Genomic DNA, 21,299 nt, shown 5'->3' with positions numbered 1-21,299 from the left:
TTTAGAATGCACCAGAGTCACCTTCAGGGCTTGTTAAACTTCAGAGTGCTGGGCCCCACCCCTAGAACATCTGATCTGGTAGGTCTGGGACGTGTCCAATAATGTGCATTTCTAACAAGTTCCCAGGTGATGCCGATGCTGGTTTGAGGACTACATTTTGATAACCACTGATGTAGGTTGTAGAGAATTTAAGACTCATGAGATGCTGTTTAAAGAATATTTTCACTTATTTGACACTAGGTTGGATGGATTACCTCACTTTGAAGTAATTAGTCGTAATTATTAGCTATCTCTTCTTTGGTGATAATAACTTTATTTTTCTTGAAAGCACTTAGGCCACTTTCCTGGTAATGTGTAAAAGAATCTGATACATTTTGAATCTGGCCTAAGTCCTTTCTAGGGAATGGAGAGCAGAAAGTAGGGAAAGCCTCCTCCCCCAGACTGCTCCCCCCTGCGCTTGGGGCCACAAGGTAAAGGAGTGTAGGCTTGGGGGCGAGGGAGAGAGAGCTGAGATGAAATGGGGCAGGGAGAAGGAGACAGGGAGAGGGAACCACTTTCTAGCTCTTCCAGCTAGCCTCCTTTGCAAACTTTATTGATTTAAACTGAAACAGTTTTAGATATATGTGGAGATTTCTGGTTTTCTGTTTTCATGTACAAGATAGGAAATATTTGCTTACAGTGAAAAGTGATTTTTCTCTGTTTTCACTTAGAATTTCAGATCACAGTATTGATTATTATAAATAAATTCTACTCTTCTTTTGATATAAGATGGTTAATAACTTGCATGCTTCTAGATAAGCTGGATCAGAATATAATAGACCAAAACTAGCATGCATATATATCTGTGTTTACTGCTCAGCTTTGTTTATAATCAGAAGTCAATGAGCATCATAAATGATTACATTTTTGTAAAAGGAGTTTTGAAATTTGTAGGAAGATTTACTGTTGATAAAACCAAGGGATAACTGTTGAGAAACTTAACTCTTAACATGAATATGCAAGATTTTTTATCTTTTAGTTTTTATTTTGTGTGCATTACTTCCTGCCTTTTTCTTCATATTGGTGTTTTTGTCCCTTCAGCTTTCTCATGGAACACACAGCCCGATGTAATTCTTACAGCCTGGGTCAGTCAGAGGGAGTGTCAGCATCTCCATTTCCTTGAGATATTTAAAATACAGACAAGCAAATAGTAGCTGCCTATAACCCACAACCAAGTTTTGGGCCTCAGATAATAATTCCAGGTAGAATAATTCTGGAAAATAACTCTTAACCTGCAGTTTTCCTTAAAGTCCCTTCTATTTGCTCTACTTGCATAGGATCAAAAAGCTGGCTCCATTAGTTAATTGTGATGTAGCCCAAGTTTTAGCTAATAGTTTTATCCCTTTACTGATTCTGCTTTTAGACATATATTTTCTCTTTAAAATTCATTTATCTAGTCATCATTTCTGAGTATACAGTTTCTTCCAAAAATAGGACAAGGACAAATACCAGTTTGGGAAGACAAAGATCTTTTTCCGTGCCGGTCAAGTGGCCTATCTGGAAAAATTGAGGGCAGACAAATTGAGGGCTGCCTGCATCCGGATCCAGAAGACGATCCGAGGGTGGCTGCTGCGGAAGAAGTTCCTGCGCATGCGCAAGGCTGCCATCACTGTGCAGAGATACGTGCGAGGCCACCAGGCCCGATGGTAGGTCTCCTGGCAGCATGTCCGCTCTGGCTCACGGGAGCGAAGACTGGCAGGCTCATCTGATTGATTGTCCAAACTAGGACAGTTTTGAGTGGTCACCCTACCTGAGAAGGCAGCACCTTACCTCTTCTTAGGTCCAAGGAATTAACTCATAAGACAGTTAAATAGAATACAATTTCACTCACCTTTGTGAATGATTCAGATTGAACCTCAAAAAAATAATTACAAATTACTGCCTACTCATGTCCTCAGTATTTATTTTTTATACATTTATATGGGCTTGAAGAAATCATCTGTAAATTAGAACAGTCATGAATATAACTAGTTAATAATGACTCTGTTGAGGAGTTTGGAGGAGCAGTTAGCTGAGAAGGTGTAGAAGAGAGTTAGTTACACTTACGTGTGATTACATATTAGGATAATTTTAATTTAGAGATATCAAAAGACATGAATTAATGGTAAAGAACTTGTGCCCAAATGGATAGATTAAGGAAAAACATCGTGCATTAGCAATGGATAGAGCTAAGAAGGCTGGGTGGTAAGTAAGTACAGGATTACTGTGTAAGCTCGTCTGCTATGTAAAGGGGACATAGCCTGGGGTAATGAGCACAGTCCTAGAAGGAATAAGCCTTTATGACCTTCACTTTCTGTATTGTAAAATCAAGTAATATGGGACATCCCACTTTTCAGGGTTAGGTAAGGCTCAAATGAGATAATGGATGCACAGATATTTGGGGGATCATCAAATAACTATACAAATATAAGAAATATAAATGTTGATTTAACGTGTATGTTATTAGAATAATACAATGGAGGTGCTACTTATTCTGCCAAAGATATTGGTGCTTTCAACCTCTACAAAATGTATTCATGGGTTTTTCTGATTACTGACTACGCACCACTCTTTCTCTGGCCAGTTATGCTAAGTTCCTGCGCAGAACCAAGGCAGCAACCATCATTCAGAAGTACTGGCGCATGTATGTAATCCGCCGGAGGTACAAGATCTGCCGGACTGCCACGATCGTCCTTCAGTCTTACCTTCGAGGCTACTTGGCCAGAAATAGGTATCGCAAGGTGAGGCCTTGTTTTCAACTTTGTTTATTCATTCCATTAACGTTAATCAAATTCCACGTCTGTACAAAGTGCCACAGGGGATCCTATGGATGTAGGAGTCATATGGAGACAACCAACAATTGAAATACATTTTTAAATATTAAATAAGCCACATATATTTATTAACAGGATGTTGAAAAAGAAAATTTACTTTTTTCTTCTCCTGTCTGTAATTTGAAAAAAAAAAAGTGAGTATATTAGTTTCCTGTGGCTGCTGTCATAAATTACCACCAACTTGGTAGCTTAAAACAACAGAAGTTTATTTTCTCACAGTTCTGGAGGCAAGAACTGTGAAATTAAGGTGTCAGCAGGGCTGCTCTCCCTCCAGAAGCTATGGGGGAGAACCCATTCCCTGCCTCTTCTAGTGCTGGTGGCCACCAGTATTCCTAATAATTGTGGCCATATCACTCCAGTCTCTGATTCCATCTTCACATCATCTTCTCTCTCTGTCTAACTTCACTTCTTTTGTCTGTCTCTTATGAGAACACTTGTGATGGATTTAGGGCCCACCCAGATAATCCAGGATAATCTCTCCATCTAGAGATCCTTATCTTAATCATATCTGCAAAGGCCCTTTTCCCAAATAAGGTAATATTTACAGATTCTTAGTATTGGGGGCCTTTATTCAGCTGACTATGGTGAGCTTTGAATAGGTAAAAATATTGGATAGGCCAAAAAGTTCGTTCGGGTTTTTATGTAACATCTTACAGAAAACCCAAACGAATTTTTTTTTTTTTTTTTTTTTGTGGTACGCGGGCCTCTCACTGCTGTGGCCTCTCCCGTTGTGGAGCGCAGGCTCCGGATGCGCAGGCTCAGTGGCCATGGCCCATGGGCCCAGCCGCTCCGCGGCATGTGGGATCCTCCCGGACCGGGGCACGAACCCGCGTCCCCCGCATCGGCAGGCGGACTCCCAACCACCGCGCCACCAGGGAAGCCCCGAACGAACTTTTTGGCCGACCCAATATATGGCAGATGAACAGATTAAGAATGAAACAACCTTGGAACAATGTACCATGGTAAAAATGAAATCAAATATAACATCAATGTGGTCAAAATTGTATTGACTGGAGTATTATGCTCTAGAAATTTTTGACAAATACTCTTTATGTCTAGCAATAATCATCATGGCTATAGATGGTGGATCACCAGATTAGTCTTAGTCATCACCTCTAACAATATATGATCTAGTCGATGAAAGTTTTTCCTCTTTCATGTCGGCAAGGTTTTGAGTCTGTTCTTTAGAATATAGCCCTAATAAGCCAAAAATACAGTCTGGATCTTGGAGCTCTCTGGGCATCACTGTTAGTAGAGTGATGTGAGGGACATTTCTCTAATCACAGGCAGTGATTATGTGGGCGTGCCCTAGGCCCTATTCATGTATTTATTTTATTTTCTTATTTTGAATTAATTTTATATAACAAAGAGAAATGGAACGCTAATGAGGCTTGAATGAGCATATTTAATAGCTGTGTTTTGAAGAAAATTTGAAGACTTAGCTACTCCAGGTCTTTCTGTCCATGCCGGCTTTATAGTCAGATGTTCTTTCTCTTCAAGCATGAGCTTTCAAGGGAGGGAAAAGCCTTATTAAACTTGACCTTTTAGATATACCAAACCAGTTACCCTCCTGTTTTCCTCACTACTCTCCTCAGGAACATCTGAACTGGCATGTGAGGCCTTTGGTTTAGCAGTAGCAGTCTCTAGCTAGCTTAGCTCCCAGTGTGACTGGACATAGTAGGGGAGGCAGGTTAGAGACAGGCTCGTGTGTAGGCCAGTAGTACCCACTTAGTGATCCTTCTAGCTGTGATTCCAATCCAAGCTTCCCCCAAGCTTTGGGGGTCTTAAAGTGAGAGCAAGTGTTATTTAATGTCTCTGACTCACCGATGGAAATGAGATTGAGAATGGAAGCTCTAATTATATACTGTTTCCATTTGACTGAAATTAGAGAAATGGACCAGTATCTGAAGTTACATGGGGAGAAGGAAATGGAACAGGAATATTGGCATTAATACCTTTGCCACTGTGTGCTGCTTGAGTTTTAAAGTCTGAAAGCCTTCAATTTGCCATCACTGAGTCTTATCCAGTTTGTCACTAGTCATCCAGATAAGATAGGTGGCTCCCTTGGGATTGTGTCGTTGAGTGAGAGCTCAGGATGCCCTGCCTCACTGCGGCATGATGCACGGTGACTGCACTTAGTGGGAACTGAAGGCTGCCTTAGCATTAGGAAAACATCCCAAAGGGACAGCCTTGAGTTGGCTGAAGATACTTTGAAGGTCTCCTAAACACCTATGTTTATTTTGTATTTGTTGGCTTTAAACACAACGACTTATTTCTTAATTGTATCCTCTAGGATGGCATATGTTTTTCATGGTTTTTCTCAGCTACATAACCTAAAAATAGGAACTGTTCTTTTAATGATCTTACTAAACTGCTACCTATCTGAATAGATGGTTTCAGAGATTTTTTACATTTAAAAAGTTTAAGAAAAGATACATTGTATCCATTTATAATAATCACTAATAAGTACTTAATCAAGTGCATACATTTAAACATTTATATCACACAAGACTTATTTTGTAATATCGTAGACTTGAAAGGACATCAAAGTCTTGCTAGTTCAACCGTTCTTAAAATTTAAGAACTTCTTCCCCATCATTCCTGGAAACTGTTTACACAATCTCTGCTTGATGGTCATTAGTGACAAGAAATTCATCTCATAAGGCAATCTTATTTTTTTAATTTTATTTTTATTTTTATTATTATTATTTTTTTGGCTACATTGGGTCTTCATTGCTGCCTGAGGGCTTTCTCTAGTTGCGGCGAGCGGGAGCTACTCTTCGTTGTGGTGCACGGGCTCTAGGCAAGTGGGCTGCAGTAGTTGTGGGACGCGGGCTCAGTACTTGCAGCGCGTGGGCTTCAGGGCACACAGGCTTCAGTAGTTGTGGCACACGGGCTTCAGTAGTTGTGGCATGCGGGCTCAGTAGTTGTGGCCTGAGGGCTCTAGAGCACAGGCTCAGTAGTTGTGGCACACAGGCTTAGATGCTCCGTGGTGTGTGGGATCTTCCCAGAGCAGAAATCAAACCCGTGTCCCCCTCATTGGCAGGCGGATTCTTAGCCACTGTGCCACCAGGGAAATGGAAGGCAATCTTATTGTTATAAGTTGTTTATAAGTTTAGGGCAATATCTTTTTTTTTAAGAAAATACAATATAAAATTAAGATTTGTTTACTTCACTTTATCTTCTTTTTAGCTTTCCTTTTAAAGTTCTCTCCCTACTACCTTTGAATCCCATAAATGGATTTGTGCTGCATTTATAATAGCAATGGGAAATCCTCACTAGAATGGTATTCCTCAAATATGGCAAACAAGAGTGTCATTTTTTTGTTGCTGGGGAAAAAAATCAATAAATCAGTAATAAACTTTGCAGTACCCCAAGTGTCGTCTTCTACAGCCTGCTTACTGGCCATACCCCATGTCCTCAAGCAGAGACCTAATGCACAGTGACATGGTATCAGCAGTAAGGGTAGTGGGTAAATCTCTTATTTTACTAGCACGTAGTTCACAGGGTACCAAGTTCTGCTTATTTTCTAAAGGATCACCTGTTGCTTATAGAAATCATATAGCAATAAGAAACCTAATGCATTTTTTCTTTCTTTGTAGACTAGTTTTCTATATAGTAATCTGGTACCTTTTATTTAGACAGCTTCTATCTGTATACTCCATTTATCATCATACATATACATGTAATCATACATATGACATGTGGATATAATACATATTTTTATATATGTCTCTCAAATTTCCTCTTTTTTTAATAAAATGAGTTGAGTTTTTTAAAAATTTATCTTTATTTTATTTATTTATTTTTGGCTGTGTTGGGTCATCGTTGCTGCATGCAGGCTTTCTCTAGTTGCGACGAGCGGGGGCTACTCTTTGTTGCGGTCCGCGGACTTCTCATTGCAGTGGCTTCTCTCGTCGCAGAGCACAGGCTCTAGGCACGCGCGCTTCAGTATTTGTGGCTCGCAGGCTTAGTTGCTCTGCAGCATGTGGGATCTTCCCAGACCAGGGATCAAACCTGTGTCCCCCGCATTGGCAGGCAGATTCTTATCCACTGCGCCACCAGGGAAGCCCTCAAATTGCCTTTTAAAGACTACATTTCAATCACCTTTTAAAATAATTTTGTGCTTCCATATATTTGTGATAAATACAATCCACATAATACATTGTTGCTTCAACTTTTATGTCTTTCCCTTTAGGTAATGTGTGGGTTCTCAGCCTGACATCCATAGGTTGATAGAGTTGAATATTGAGTCTAGTCCAGGGTCTGACGTTACTTGCACTTACCCTCTTCTGCAGATACTCCGTGAGCACAAAGCAGTCATCATTCAGAAGTGGGTCCGGGGCTGGCTGGCTCGCACCTACTACAAGAGGAGTACGCACGCCATCATCTACCTTCAGTGCTGCTTCCGGCGGATGATGGCCAAGCGCGAGCTGAAGAAGCTCAAGATCGAGGCCCGCTCCGTGGAGCGCTATAAGAAGCTCCACATTGGCATGGAGAACAAGATCATGCAGCTGCAGCGCAAAGTTGACGAACAGGTGTGTTTTAAACAGGAGTCCTGAAAGTGCAGCATGCCTAACAAAATCCACTGGGGTCATCTTCAGCATTGTCCCCTCTTGACTTTACCTTTCAGTCTATGCAAAAAAAGTAAAATAATAATGGCATTAATGAATGTGGAAATAGTGACAAGCTCATAGGTAAGATTATAATTGCAAGGACCAAGGCAGGAAATTATTTTCGAGAACACAGACAGGTTTACTAGCACTCCAAACAGTTAGGACCAAGAGTCATATTGTACTTTATATTTTACAAAGCTCTTTCATCATTATCATTCATTTGTGTATAGTGTATTGTTCCTTTTACAGATGAGTTGTTTAGCATTGAGGTGGCAAAAGAAGCAGGAAAATGTCCGTGCTTCTGAGAAATCTGCAGTCTGTTTGCAGAGATAAAAGTTTGACTTCTTAGAGATAGTTACCAAATAATATTTTAGCACATGGAAATGATATAAAGGTAGTTAGTAATACATAAATACTAAGGATGACAAAGAAAAACAGAAAAGAGAATGAAATAGGATTCATCAGAAAGGTTTTCTGAGTGGGAAGAGGAGTTTCCAGATGGTAAACAAAGGGATTTGTAAGAAACTTGTGATTTTTGAGGCCATTTTATCATTCTTATGCATCACTAGCCAGCACATGGCTTTCAGTAGCACACTGATTTGTTTTCAAAAGCAAGTATAGATTTTCCTATTCCTGGATTAAGAATCAAGAAAGAGAATTTACTGTGGGAACTCACCTTGTGACTATGAGAAAATCACATCTATGTTGCTCATCATGTAAAACAGAAATAATTGTGCCCATTCTCTCTTTGTATCACTAAGAGGGTGCTGATGGTGTTATTTTAAATATTGTCATTAGTAATTTTGGTTAGATACTATATCAGCACTATGATGATATAGCATGAATACGATGAATAGGCATGGTTTTCTCACTAAATGCATTTGTGGTGTGTATATTTACTTTTTGTCACTTATGTGTGTGTTTAAAGAACAAAGACTACAAATGCCTCATGGAGAAACTGACCAATCTGGAAGGAATATACAACTCTGAGACCGAGAAACTACGAAGTGACTTAGAACGTCTTCAACTAAGTGAGGAAGAAGCTAAGATTGCTACTGGACGTGTCCTCAGTCTGCAGGAAGAAATTGCCAAGCTCCGGAAAGACCTGGAACAAACTCAGTGTGAGAAAAAATCCATTGAAGAGTGTGCTGATAGATACAAACAGGAAACTGAGCAGGTAGGAGCTAATGTTCATATCCCCGTCTACTCCTTCCACAAAGGAGTTGTGCTGTCATCTTGACCCAGCCCTTGTGGCTCAATATTGGTTTCAATCGAAGGTAAACAGACATTTCAGTTGGTTTACTGTTCATTATTAGTGTTTCCCCCAAGCAGCTGTTCCATATGCTGGATGAGTACCTATAGGTCTTTTAGTAAAACCTTTTACTCTCCTAAGAACAGAGGCAAAGCAGTGTTATAAGAAGAGAAGTGATGGCCAAGAACCTACTATACACCCTTTTTCTTTGAATGAATAGATCTGTGTGGAGTGTAGATTCTTTTTTCTTCAGCAGGTTAAAGGTGATTAAGAAGTAAATCACAATGAACTGTCAGTAGCTGATAGTAGGGATCTTTATGGAAACCTGCATTAAGACTGTTTTGAGAAGTCCAACAGGAAAAAATCCAAATGTCTGCACACTGATCGTAGCCAAGAGCTGCTATGCAGATAGAACAACAATGAAAATGCTTACAGATTGACCAGTGCTTCCACACTACAAATTTGTATTAACTTATATCAAAACTTTATTAAATACAGAAAACACTAAGGTTCTCAAGCAGTAATGAGATGTATTGGTTAAACAAAGTAAAGATACCTCAACATAAGGCTTACTGGAAAAAAGTAATAGGTTTTCAGAGATTCCACTAGTATTACCATCTTTAAATGAAAACAGAGTTGACTGATGGCTGTAACTATGGCAAGAATCCCAATATGCTTTTTCCTTACTGACTTCTGAACCTTAACAGCAGCTTATACAGTAAGAACCTCGAAGGAGCTTAGACACAATTCAGGTAGGATAGTGTAGCTAATAAAGTTGCAATCCTTCCATGGTATTCAGGGTCCTGATAAAATAATCCCTTCTATATCTATAGCAGATCTGGGCTCTGATCTGGAAACAGCAGTGCTATTAATATGTTACTTTGACATAGCAAACTTGTTCTCTCAGAATTCAAATATGTATCCAATGAGATACTGTTGAGGTTTAAGATCTCTCTTTCTTGTGCTCTCTCTCTCTTTTTTTCCCCATTTCCTGAGTCCCTGGAAGCTTTCCAAATTCCTCCGAAACTACAGAGAATTAAGCTTGGTAGGAGTATTCTCGTTTCCTTTTCAAAGTCAAGTTCATACCTTTCTCGTCTGATAGAATAGTATACCTGAACATATTCAGATTTCTCCTTTCGTTTTATTATCTGCTGCCTTCACAAGGATAGCTGTAGGCACTACCATTAATTCTTTTAGATGGAGTGTGATAATGAGGAAGAATGAAAAAATTTCCCTGTGAGAGCTAGCTTTGTGGTCTGGAAAGCTACATTGCCAGTTAGCCTGACCAAGGAGCCTAGAAGGTCCAGCAGAACTGTGGTTCTTAACCAGGAGTGTATTTCAGAATATGCTGGAGAGTTTTTAAAAAGATACCTGCCCAAGCTCTGGGAGTGTGGACCAGGCACATGTATTTTGAAAAAGCACCACAGGTGATTGGTTGCATACTCTGACAAAGAGCAGCCTCTCTCAAGAGCACATAGAGAACTCAACCTTTCTACTGAGAGCAGACGTTAAGACCTTATCAGCACAGAGGGAAGACACTGGACCATCAGAAGGAACACCTTCTGGCCTGACTTGTGCAGTGGCACAGTGCTGTAATCTCAGTTCCCTGTTCTTCAGGGATCCTTAGTCAGAGAGCCTGCTTTCTCTGTCTCTGAACTCCTAAACTTTCTCTTTATTAGTAAAGCTGTTGCTTTAAGAGTGCCTTGAACTTATGCTTAGAGAAAGGAATTCAAATTTCACTTATAACAAGCACACATTCTATTCCAAAGGTGAAATGTATAAATTATGAACTTAGCAAAGTTTCCTTTGGTTTTGATTTTTGCTTCCTGAGAATCCTTATCCAACCAGGAAATAGAAAGTTAAAGGTCAATATTTTTTTATTGTGGTAAAATATGCTTATATGCAACATAAAATTTACCATTTTAATCGTTTTAAGTGTACAGTTCTGTGGCATTAAGTGTATTCACAGTGTTGTAAGGTCAATGCTTAAATGTGGAATAAAAGTTTACAACCTTGCAAAACTCTTGAAAGGAGATGAAAATGAAATTCTCTTTCTCAAGACAGAGAGCAGGGAGCTTCGGAAGGTCTTCAGTGAATTTCCAAAACCAAAATGACTTTCATATTTTTCTTAACCTCTGTAATCTCTCTGCTTGAATCATGGGTACACATAAACGTTGCATTAGGTTGTTGGTGTGAAAAGGCATTATCATTGCTTCAAGCGCAAATGCTTACTAGGTGCCAGGCAATTGCTAAATGCTCAAGGTACAAAGTAAAACAATAACAGCAAGTCATTTTTGTCCTCCAAGAATTTCTAGTCAATCAGGGAAGTAAAAGTAAATCATTTATAAGGGCTATAAAGAGGCATATTCAGGGTCCTGTAGTAGCCCAAAGGAGAGACATATAATTGGAGGGAGTTTCTGGGAAAGCTTTCTGGAAGGTAGTGCTAAAAACAAGTTTGAAGGATGACCAGATATAACTCGGCAAAGAAGTGAGGCAGTGAGATGTGGAAGTAAGGAGTGCCTGCCGGTGACTGCTGTATGTATGGTCTTTATATTCAGTATCCGGCTGCCTCTGTCTGTGGCAGCCGTCTCAGTTTATTGTTTCATTTTATAGTTGGTATCAAATCTGAAGGAAGAAAATACTTTGCTGAAGCAGGAAAAAGAGGCACTCAATCACCTTATCGTGGAGCAGGCTAAGGAGATGACAGGTAAGCCTCATGTGGGCCCAACCTACTGCACTCCAACCAACCTCAGACCAAAGGTTTATAAGTTACAACTTTGCTTAGACTGTCATCAGTAAATTTGCAGAGTTCTGGAGGCAGACACTCTAAATATTTGGTTGAATTAGTTGGTGAACTTGTAAATCTGGTCTCCCTATGTACAAATATCAATTCGTATTAGTCAGTATCATGTGACTTTTAAAAAAATTGTTCTATATGTATGATTTATGGCTTATAGGAGTCCTGTTGTTTTAGGACCAATTCTTGAGCTAATATGTATATGTATATGAGTATATGCATCTGTATATATTATTTATTTTGCTAAACCAATGGATATTATTTTCCTAAGATCAACCACTTTTTGCCACCTTAAGAAAAAAAGACACTAGATATGGACATTTATTTCATTTGCTGTTTGTAAGATAAATTAAAATGGTGATAATTTACAAGGAATCCACATGTACATAAACATGAGCTAAGAAAATATATATCTAAACTACAATTATTGGTGATAGAAATAGAAAGGAAGAGATTTGATTAGAGTGAAAATATATTATATGAAAAGAATCATATATCATATATCATCATTTTTGATGTGGTATTTAAAAAAGGAGTAAAAATTTTCTAAAGTTTCTGAAAATTTTCTAAAGTTTTGAGATGAGTTATCAAAACAATAATGTGTTATTAGTAATGAGGAAATTGAGGGGAACAATCTCTGTTTATGAGGCAAATTAACGAGGTCAGTTGTTTGAGTATTAAAATTTGGATGTCAGCTGGGGCCTCCAGATAGAGATGATGTGAAAGCAAATTGAGATGAAAGAGAGCCTTCTGTGGTTTTCCCCATACTGCCCCATTCCTCCCCATTAAAGGGAATACTATATAGAAAAGAGAAGAAAATCTGGAATTAAGCCTTATAGGATAACCATAAATAAGGGATAAGGTGAAGAAAAGGAGCCAGAAAAGAAAATTAAGAGGGAAGGAGAAAAGTCATTGAAAACATGGAAAAAAGGAGGCTAGGATGCAGAATGCAGTGGAAAAATCCAGAATGATGAGAATTCTTGAAGGAAAATAGAAAATGTTATTTGATACTGAAAGATAAGAACAAAGACAATAACAGTGGATTTGCCTAAGGAAAATTTGTTGATAGCCTTGGGCAGCTTCCACAAACTTGTGAGAATAAAAAGCAATTTACAGAACGTTATAGAGAGAAGAAGTTCTTTCATTCATTTATTTACAAATTATTAAAGCCCTAGGGTAGGGAAACACTGTATTGGACACCAGGGAGGCAGTTGTAACAAGACATTTGGCAGCCCTTGCCCTCATGGAGCTGACAGAGAAAGAAATGGTGATGCAATAGAAGCAGGCAGGGCAGATTAAGATACAGCCACAAAATATGAGGGTAAAGTGGGCCATAATGGTAGGAAGCTTAATGTTTATAAATGTGACTGGGTCAGCTCATTGAGATAAAACATGCAGCTGAGATTTAAGGCTTTTTTACTGCGCTTGATTTGCAATCAAGGGCTAATCTCCGACCTCCAGATGATGTCCTATCTAAGTGCCAGCCCCTGGCAACAGAGAGAGTAGAGTGAGGTGAGTAAATGGAAAGGTCAGGTCCCCCAGCAGCACATAGGAGTGGTAACAACAGAGGACCAGGTGTGGGGATCTTACCTGATTAGAATCGAGGGAGTAATAGGACAACAAGGGAGCTCACAGCATTGGGAAATTGTAAGACAGAACCTGGGGACTGAGATGAGTGGAGACACTCTGTAGAGCAGTACCCCTGGGTCCGCTGAGAAGTCGCCGTTCCCCCAGAGGCTTGAGGAATGTCTCTGACTTTTGGGACAAAAGAATTTTATGAATAGCCTGAAATAGAATAATAAAAAAATGTATACTCTAGTTACTAGATGATGGCTAGTGGAAGTTTATGAAGGATGTGCTGTAACCAATGAATGAACTAGTTCTGTTCATGGAACAATGCAATAGATGACGGTTGTTGTTATTAATAAATTATTCTTTGGTCATGGTATTTTCTCTTTCCCTACCTCCACTAAGATACTCTTCATAGATCATAGTGGTGCTAAAAGTAGAACCCCTCCCAAAGAAACTGGAAGTCAGTGTCCATCTTTGTATTCTTGCATTCTGTGGAGCAATCTTTGGTATGCTTTTCCCTCTCCTTTCTTTCAGAGATGATGGAAAAGAAGTTAATAGAAGAAACAAAACAACTGGAACTCGATCTTAATGATGAAAGGCTGAGATATCAGAACCTTCTGAATGAGTTCAGTCGCTTGGAAGAACGATATGATGACCTCAAGGAAGAGATGACTTTGATGATTGTGAGTCAAATACTTTTGATTTTTTTTATATATAAAAATTTGAGGGCTTCCCTGGTGGTGCAGTGGTTGAGAGTCCGCCTGCCGATGCAGGGGACACAGGTTCGTGCCCCGGTCCGGGAAGATCCCACATGCCACGGAGCAGCTGGGCCCGTGAGCCATGGCCGCTGAGCCTGTGCTCCGCAACGGGAGAGGCCACAACAGTGAGAGGCCCATGTACTGCAAAAAAAAATTGAAACATATGCAAAACTAGATAGAAAAGTAGAATGAACCCCCCTGTACTCCATGTACCCATCACTCAATCCAAAATGGTCAACACGTTTCTATCCCCCATTCTACCCTCCATCCCACTCCATCCAGTGGATTGGATTGTTTTAAAGCACATCCCAGAAATCATATCACTTTTTTCATAAATATTTTGTAAAGTCAAACACTTTGAAGACTGGATTATAAGACAGTATAAAGTCAGTGTAGGTGGACTTTGTTTTATGTGTTGAATGACTTAAAATAAAATTTGCTTATAAAGCAAATATTTATATAATCAAGTATTATATAGTTTTTGTAGTTTCAAAGACATAGTCCTAGAAAAAGAAAATTCAGCCTCTATTTGTCATAAATTGTCTTATCTATTTCAAGGACTCTTCTGCATCTGCCAAAGTACATTTTGAACTTTTAATAGTTCTGCGCACCCTCCCTGTTCTACTTATCCTGCTATCAGGAAACAAAGAGTTCCCTAGCAATCTTGTTCCTACAGCTATCGGCCTTAAACGTAACCTAATGGCACAGATGGCCAGAAATGCTCTGAAATATCTGTTATAAAACACAAGGTAATTTGGAGGGGAGTGGCCAAGACGGCAGAGTAGGAAGACCCTGAGCTCACCTCCTCCCACAGGCACGCCAAGATTATAACTATTTACAGAGCAGCTGTATATAAGAATGACCTGAAGACTAGCAGAAACTATTTTATGAAACTAAAGATATAAAAGGGAACCTCAACAAGATGGGTAGGAGGTGTGGAGACTCATATAGTCAAGACCCATACCCCATGTAAATGACCCACAAACAGGAAGATAAACACAATTGCAGAGGTTCTCCCCAAGGCACAAGGGGTCTGAGCCCCACATCGGGCTCCCCAGCCTGGGGTTCCTGCACCAGGAAGACAAGTCCCCAGGCATCTGGACTTGAAGGCAGTGGGGCTTGTGTACAAGAGAGCCACAGGGCTGTGGGAAACAGAGACTCCACTCTTAAAGGGCATATACAAAATCTCACATGTCCAAGACCCAGTGCAGAAGCAATAATTTGAAAGGAGCCTGGTTCAGACCCACTTGCTAACCTTGGAGAGCCTTCCAGAGGGCATGAGGCCACTGGAGCTCACCCTGGGGACATAGACATTGGCTGCAGGCATTTTGGGGAGCTCCAACCATGAGGACACTGCTGCAGACAAGTTTCATTTTGGAGTCCTCCCTCTAGCCTATTAGGGCCAGAGGTTTACCTGCTCACAAGTGAGCTGGCACCAGCCCCATGAGCCCCCCATCCAGCCACCCTGGTCACTGACCCATCCATCAGTAACCTGAGACCAGCCTTGAGACACCCCCCAGGCTATGCAGCCTCTGCCACACCAGCACCCAAAGCCACCACCAGCCGACTGGCAGTTTTTGCACTAGGTAGGACCTGGAAGCCAAGCAGGCCGAGGGCCATCCCAATGTACCAGTGCATCCAAGCAGTGATCCCCACCACAGCAGAAGGGCCCATGCAGCCCACATAGGGGCACCCACAGAGCATATAGATCTTGTGACTAAAAGGATGGGCTGCTGGGGCCCATAGGATGTCTCCTTTATAAGGCCACGTCTCCAAGACTGGGAATCCTAAACAACCTACCTAATGCACAGAAATAAACACAAACAGTAAGCAACACGAGTAGGTAGAGGAATATATTCCAAACAAAGGAACAAGACAAAACCCCAGAAGAAGAACTAAACGAAGTGGCGATAAGCAATCTACCCAATAAAGAGTTCAAGGTAATGATCATAAAGGTGTTCAGTGCACTCGGGAAAAGAACGAATGAACATGGTGATAAGTTTAACAAAGAGAAAATATAAAGAAGAACCAAACAGAATTAAGGAATACAATAACTGAAATTTAAAAATACACTAGAAGGAATCAACAGTAGGTTAGATGATACAGAGGAATGGATTGGTGAACGGCAAGACAGAGTAGTAGAAATCAACAATTCAGAACAGCTAAGAGAAAAAAGAATTTTAAAAAATGAGGATAGTTTGAGAGGGGCCTCTGGGACAACATCAAGCATAATAACATTCTCATAGGGGTCCCAGAAGGGGAAGAGAGAGAAAGGGGCAGAGAAGTTATTTGAAGAAATAATAGCTGAAAACTTCGCTAACCTGGAAAAGAAAACAGACATCCAGATTCAGGAAGCACAGAGAGTCCCAAACAAGGTCAACCCAAAGAGGTCAACACCAAGACACATTATAATTTAAATGGTAAAAATTAAAGATAAAGAGAGAATCTTAAAAGCAGCAAGAGAAAAGCAACTAATTACATAGAAAGAATTTCCTTGAGACCGTAAGCTGACTTTTCAGCAGAAACTTTGCAGAACAGAAGGGAGTGGCATGATATATTCAAAGTGATAAAAGGAAAAAACCTACAACCAAGAATACTCTACCCAGCAAAGCTATCATTCCAATGTGAAGGGAAGATAAAAAGATAAAACAAGCAAAAGCTAAAGAATTCAGGACCACTAAACCTTTTAACAGGAAATGTTAAAAGGACTTCTCTAGGCAGGAGAGAAAAGGCCACAACTAGAAAGGGAAACTCTCACTGATAAAGGTAAACATACAGTTTTGGTAGTAGATCAATCACATATAAATCTAGTAGGAAGGCTGAAAGACAAAAAAGTAGTAAAATAACCTATATCCACAGTGTGTAGTTAAGGGATACACAAAACAAAAAGATGTAAAATATGATGACAGAAACACTAGTCGTGGGGAGGGGACTGAGAATGCATGGTTGTTAAAATGCGTTTGAACTTGAGATCATCATATTTAAATAATTAAATATATTTGTATATGTATGTATATGTATATATGTGTGATTGAACCTCATTTATTGTTGTTTTTATGAACTTCATTGTAACCACAAACATATTATAGATACACACACACACACACAAAAAGAAAGTAATCCAAATATAACACTAAAGAAAGTCATCAAATCACAAGGGAAGAAAGCAAAAGAAGAAAGGAACAAAAAAGAACTACAACAACCAGAAAACAACTAACAAAATGGCAGTAAGTACATACCTATCAATAATTACTTTCAATGTAAATGGACTAAGTGCTCTAATCAAAAGACATAGAGTGGCAGAATGGATAATAGAAACAAGACAAATACACACACACACACACACACACACACACACCTGTGAGAGACTTCAGTTCTAAAGACACACAGACTGAGAGTGAGGGGATGGAAAAATGTATTCCATGGAAATGGAAACACAGCTGGGGTAGCAATAGTCAGACAAAATAGACTTTAAGACAAACACTATAACAAGAGACAAAAAAGGACATTACATAATGACAAAGGGATCAATCCAACAAGAAAATATAACAGTTGTAAACATATGTTCACCCAACATAGGAGCACCTGAATACATACAGCAGATATTAACAAACATAAAGGAAGAGATTGACAGTGACACAATAATAGTAGGGGACTTTAACACCCCACTTATATCAAAGGACAGATCATCCAGAAGACTGAAATCATATCAAGCATCTTTTTCCACCACAATGCCGTGAGACTAGAAATCAACTACAAGAAAAAAAACTTGAAAAAGCAAACACATGGAGGCTAAGCAAACCACTACTAAACAGCAAATAGGTCACTGAAGAAACCAAAGAAGAAATTTTTAAAATAGCCAGAGACAAATGAAAGTGGAAACAAAATGATTAAAATCTATGGACTGCAGCAAAAACAGTTCAAAGAGGCAAGTTTAATGGCGATACATGCTACCTCAGGTAACAAGAAAAATCTCAAATAAACAATCTAACCTTACACCTAAAGGAACTAGAAAAAGTACAAACAAAGCTCAACATGAGTAGAAGGAGAAAAAAAAGATCAGAGTGGAAATGAAAGAGACTAAAAATCAGTTTAAAAGATGAACAAAACTAAGAGCTGGTCTTTTGAAAAAAATAAGAAAAATTGATAAACTTTTAGCCACACTCATCAAGACAAAAAGAGAGAACCCAAATAAATAAAATCAGAAATGAAAGAGGAGCGGTTACAGGCAACACCACAGAAATACATAGTATCATAAGAGATTACTACAAACAATTACATGGCAATAAAATGAACAACCTCGAAGAAATGGACAAATTCCTGGAAACATACAATATCCCAATACTGAATCAGGAAGAAATAGAAAATATGAACAGATCAAATATCAGAAATGAAATTGAATCAGCAGTCAAAAACTCCCAACAAAAACTCCCAACATTTAAAGAAGAGTTAACACCTATGCTTCTCAAACTATTCCAAAAAATTGAAGAGGGAGCAGTTTCCCAACTCATTCTGTGAGGCCAGCATCACACTGATACCAAAACCAGACAAAGATATCACACACACAAAAGAAGAAAATTACACTAATGAACATAGAACATACAGGCTGGGTGGGGCTGAGGGGCTTTCAACTGCCCCTGGGGGCTGGCTTCCTTGTGGTTGCACAGATGGGTCTGCACTCTATACGCCTGGATGTTGGAAGGAAGAGGCAAAAAGCCCTTTGTGGCTTCTGGCTCTTTTCCTGCACCTGGGAAGGAGTAAAGGAAATTGGACAGATCCCAAAGCTCTTGGAGGCCTTTCTGAAGCTCTCAGGATTTGTAACCCTAGAAAATCCAGGCCACTGAACATTTCCATGTCTTCTGCTGGGGGCACCCTAGGAGTGAGGGGCCCAAACCCAGCCTTTTTATCTCTTCTTCCTTCAAGTCATTCTCTAACCCCTTTTCCTACAGAAAGGAAGGGACTACAATTGCTTAACTTTTCTGTTCCCCACAAGCTTTCTGAACACTAGTTCATAGGTACCACATGCCATAAAAGTGTCACCTGGACTCCCTGAATTAATAACCCAAGAATCTTCCCAGGATTCTTCGAGCAGCTTCCTTGCCTCTTCTGCACATTCATCCTTCCCACTGCTGACTCCAGAGATTCAGCTTCAGGCATAAAACTAACAGAAATTGTAGTCGCCTAAGTGGAAACCCCCCTCCCCTGACTTTTTTTTTTTTCTTTTTACCATTTATGCCCAAATACGGTGCAGTAAAATGATTATGCTATCATTAAATATATCCTATGAACTTTTTGGTAGGTTTTATTTGATTGCAACATGGAAGTCAGTTACAGTCCTTAGATGCTGAGGCATCATACCTATGCTTCACCCAGTGCGACTAGCCACTCACAACTTTAAAAAGCGGACTCTGCCAGTAATCACAGATGATTTTTGTTCGAGTATTTGGTTTTGTGACTGTGCTTGTCATGCCCTCCTGGTGCATCTTTCTCATTCTTTGAGGAGCTCCGAAGGTGACCCTTTTGTAAGAGTTTGTTAATACAACATGGAACAGATCATTTGGGCATGAGAATATTAAGTCAGCGAGTGAGGATTAGAACTGAGTTAAGGTGGATGCTGTCTTAACTATGCCTAGTTCAATTATTTAATTATGTTGTGTTAACTATAACTGCTTATTTGTCTTGCAGAATGTGCCTAAGCCTGGACACAAGAGAACAGACTCCACCCACAGCAGCAATGAGTCTGAATACACCTTTAGCTCTGAAATTGCAGAAACTGAAGACATTCCATCAAGGACAGAGGTACATTTTAGACACCTATCAGTAAAAGTAAGATGTGCCCATGGTGTTACTAACAGAGAACATTTTCTTTGCAGGGAGGACCCCATTTGTCCATAAACGTAACATTTGTTTTATGCTGTTTATTCTTCATAAGTGACTTTAAAGGTGCTTAATTAGCTGTGTACATACATACTTATTGCATATATTTTTTTGTCAATAAACATTTTAATTTTCATTTTTAATGTAATTTTGAGGATCAGATTTTTCCCTTCTGTAATTCCCTTTTACACCTTAACATGTTCTATATGCAAAAAACATAGCCTAAAAAAAAAAAATAGCCTATCATGAATTTATTTCAGACTGAGGTAAATTATTTGAAAGGTAAGCCCTCTGTCCTAGAATATTATAAATACCAATGCCCAAGAGTTTAGCAAAATTGCTGCCTGTTGGATGATAGTTTGTACCAATGTAATTCTCTCCCACAAAAATGCATGAAAAACAGCTTATAAATCTGCCTTAGTGTTTTGTGTTACATGGTTTGAAATCAAAATGACATGTTACTGTAATTCCAAGAGTACAGTGACTTTAAGTTAGATCGTTCCCAAACCAATTCTCAGATCTTCTTCAAATATGACATTAGTTTCTGTAATGGGTAATTCAGGCACAACTCTTCTATTTTTGTATCATATTCTGCGAGAATGGCCAAGTCAGAAATAGACTGCTTCTGGCAGAACAGCTGAAAAAAATTGAATAATTCTTTCCTTTCTTGTCTTAGTTCCACTTGGGATGAAAAGTTTCTCCATCTCATTCTGTTCCTTTTAAAGAAAAGTGTCATATAATTGGACTCATACATAGGAGAGGGCTAAGTTGCTGGCCCAAGGTCACAGCTTGTAAGTGGCAGAGCCAGTATTCTAACAGGCCTGTCTGTTCAGAGCTCCACACTCTACCTCCTTGCACTCAGGGGTTCTACACTGAGGTTCTCCAGTCCCATTTCTGTCTACAGATAACGTTAGGCTGGGGACATTGATACAGCAGTATGGCCTGTATATAGCAGGACAGAGGTTGTTCAAGTTATCTGTTGTTGTGCAACAAACCATCCCTGACTTTAGTGGTTTCAAACTACAGCAATTCATTATTGCTCACAGTTCTTTGGGGGTTTTTTTGTTTTGTTTTGTTTTTTCTTGAATTTTATTTATTTTTTATACAGCAGGTTCTTATTAGTTATCCATTTTATACATATTAGTGTATATATGTCAATCCCAATCTCCCAATTCATCCCCCGCTCCCCCGCACCGCGCTTTCCCCCCTTGGTCTTCGTGTCCATATGTTTGTTCTCTACATCTGTGTCTCTATTTCTGCCTTGCAAACTGGTTCATCAGTACCATTTTTCTAGATTCCACGTATATACATTAATATACAGTATTTGTTTTTCTCTTTCTGACTTACTTCACTCTGTATGACAGTCTCTAGGTCCATCCACATCTCTATAAATGACCCGATTGCATTCCTTTTTATGGCTGAGTAATATTCCATTGTGTATATGTACCATTCGTCTTTTTTATCCGTTTGTCTGTAGATGGGCATTTAGGTTGATTCCATGACCTGGCTATTGTAAATAGTGCTGCAATGAACATTGGGGTGCATGTGTCTTTTTGAATTATGGTTTTCTCTGGG

At 39.4% G+C, this 21,299-nt stretch overlaps 1 protein-coding gene across 2 annotated transcripts in view; it reads left to right on the top strand.

The window, feature by feature from the left end:
- MYO5A (myosin VA) overlaps positions 1–21,299 on the top strand; it is a 118,574-nt gene that overhangs the window by 52,064 nt on the left and 45,211 nt on the right. For both annotated transcript variants that reach the window (XM_060150150.1, XM_060150141.1), the window contains exons 17-23: positions 1,474–1,685; positions 2,603–2,759; positions 7,151–7,390; positions 8,397–8,645; positions 11,334–11,427; positions 13,624–13,772; positions 19,533–19,646. In XM_060150150.1, the coding sequence (XP_060006133.1) occupies positions 1,474–1,685; positions 2,603–2,759; positions 7,151–7,390; positions 8,397–8,645; positions 11,334–11,427; positions 13,624–13,772; positions 19,533–19,646 (1,215 nt within the window). The remainder of the gene's footprint in view (positions 1–1,473; positions 1,686–2,602; positions 2,760–7,150; positions 7,391–8,396; positions 8,646–11,333; positions 11,428–13,623; positions 13,773–19,532; positions 19,647–21,299) is intronic.

This window comes from Lagenorhynchus albirostris, chromosome 1 (genome assembly GCF_949774975.1).
Source record: "Lagenorhynchus albirostris chromosome 1, mLagAlb1.1, whole genome shotgun sequence".
Taxonomy (NCBI): domain Eukaryota; kingdom Metazoa; phylum Chordata; class Mammalia; order Artiodactyla; family Delphinidae; genus Lagenorhynchus; species Lagenorhynchus albirostris.
The sequence above is the reverse complement of the archived record's forward strand: the minus strand, read 5'-3'. Positions and strand labels throughout refer to the sequence as shown.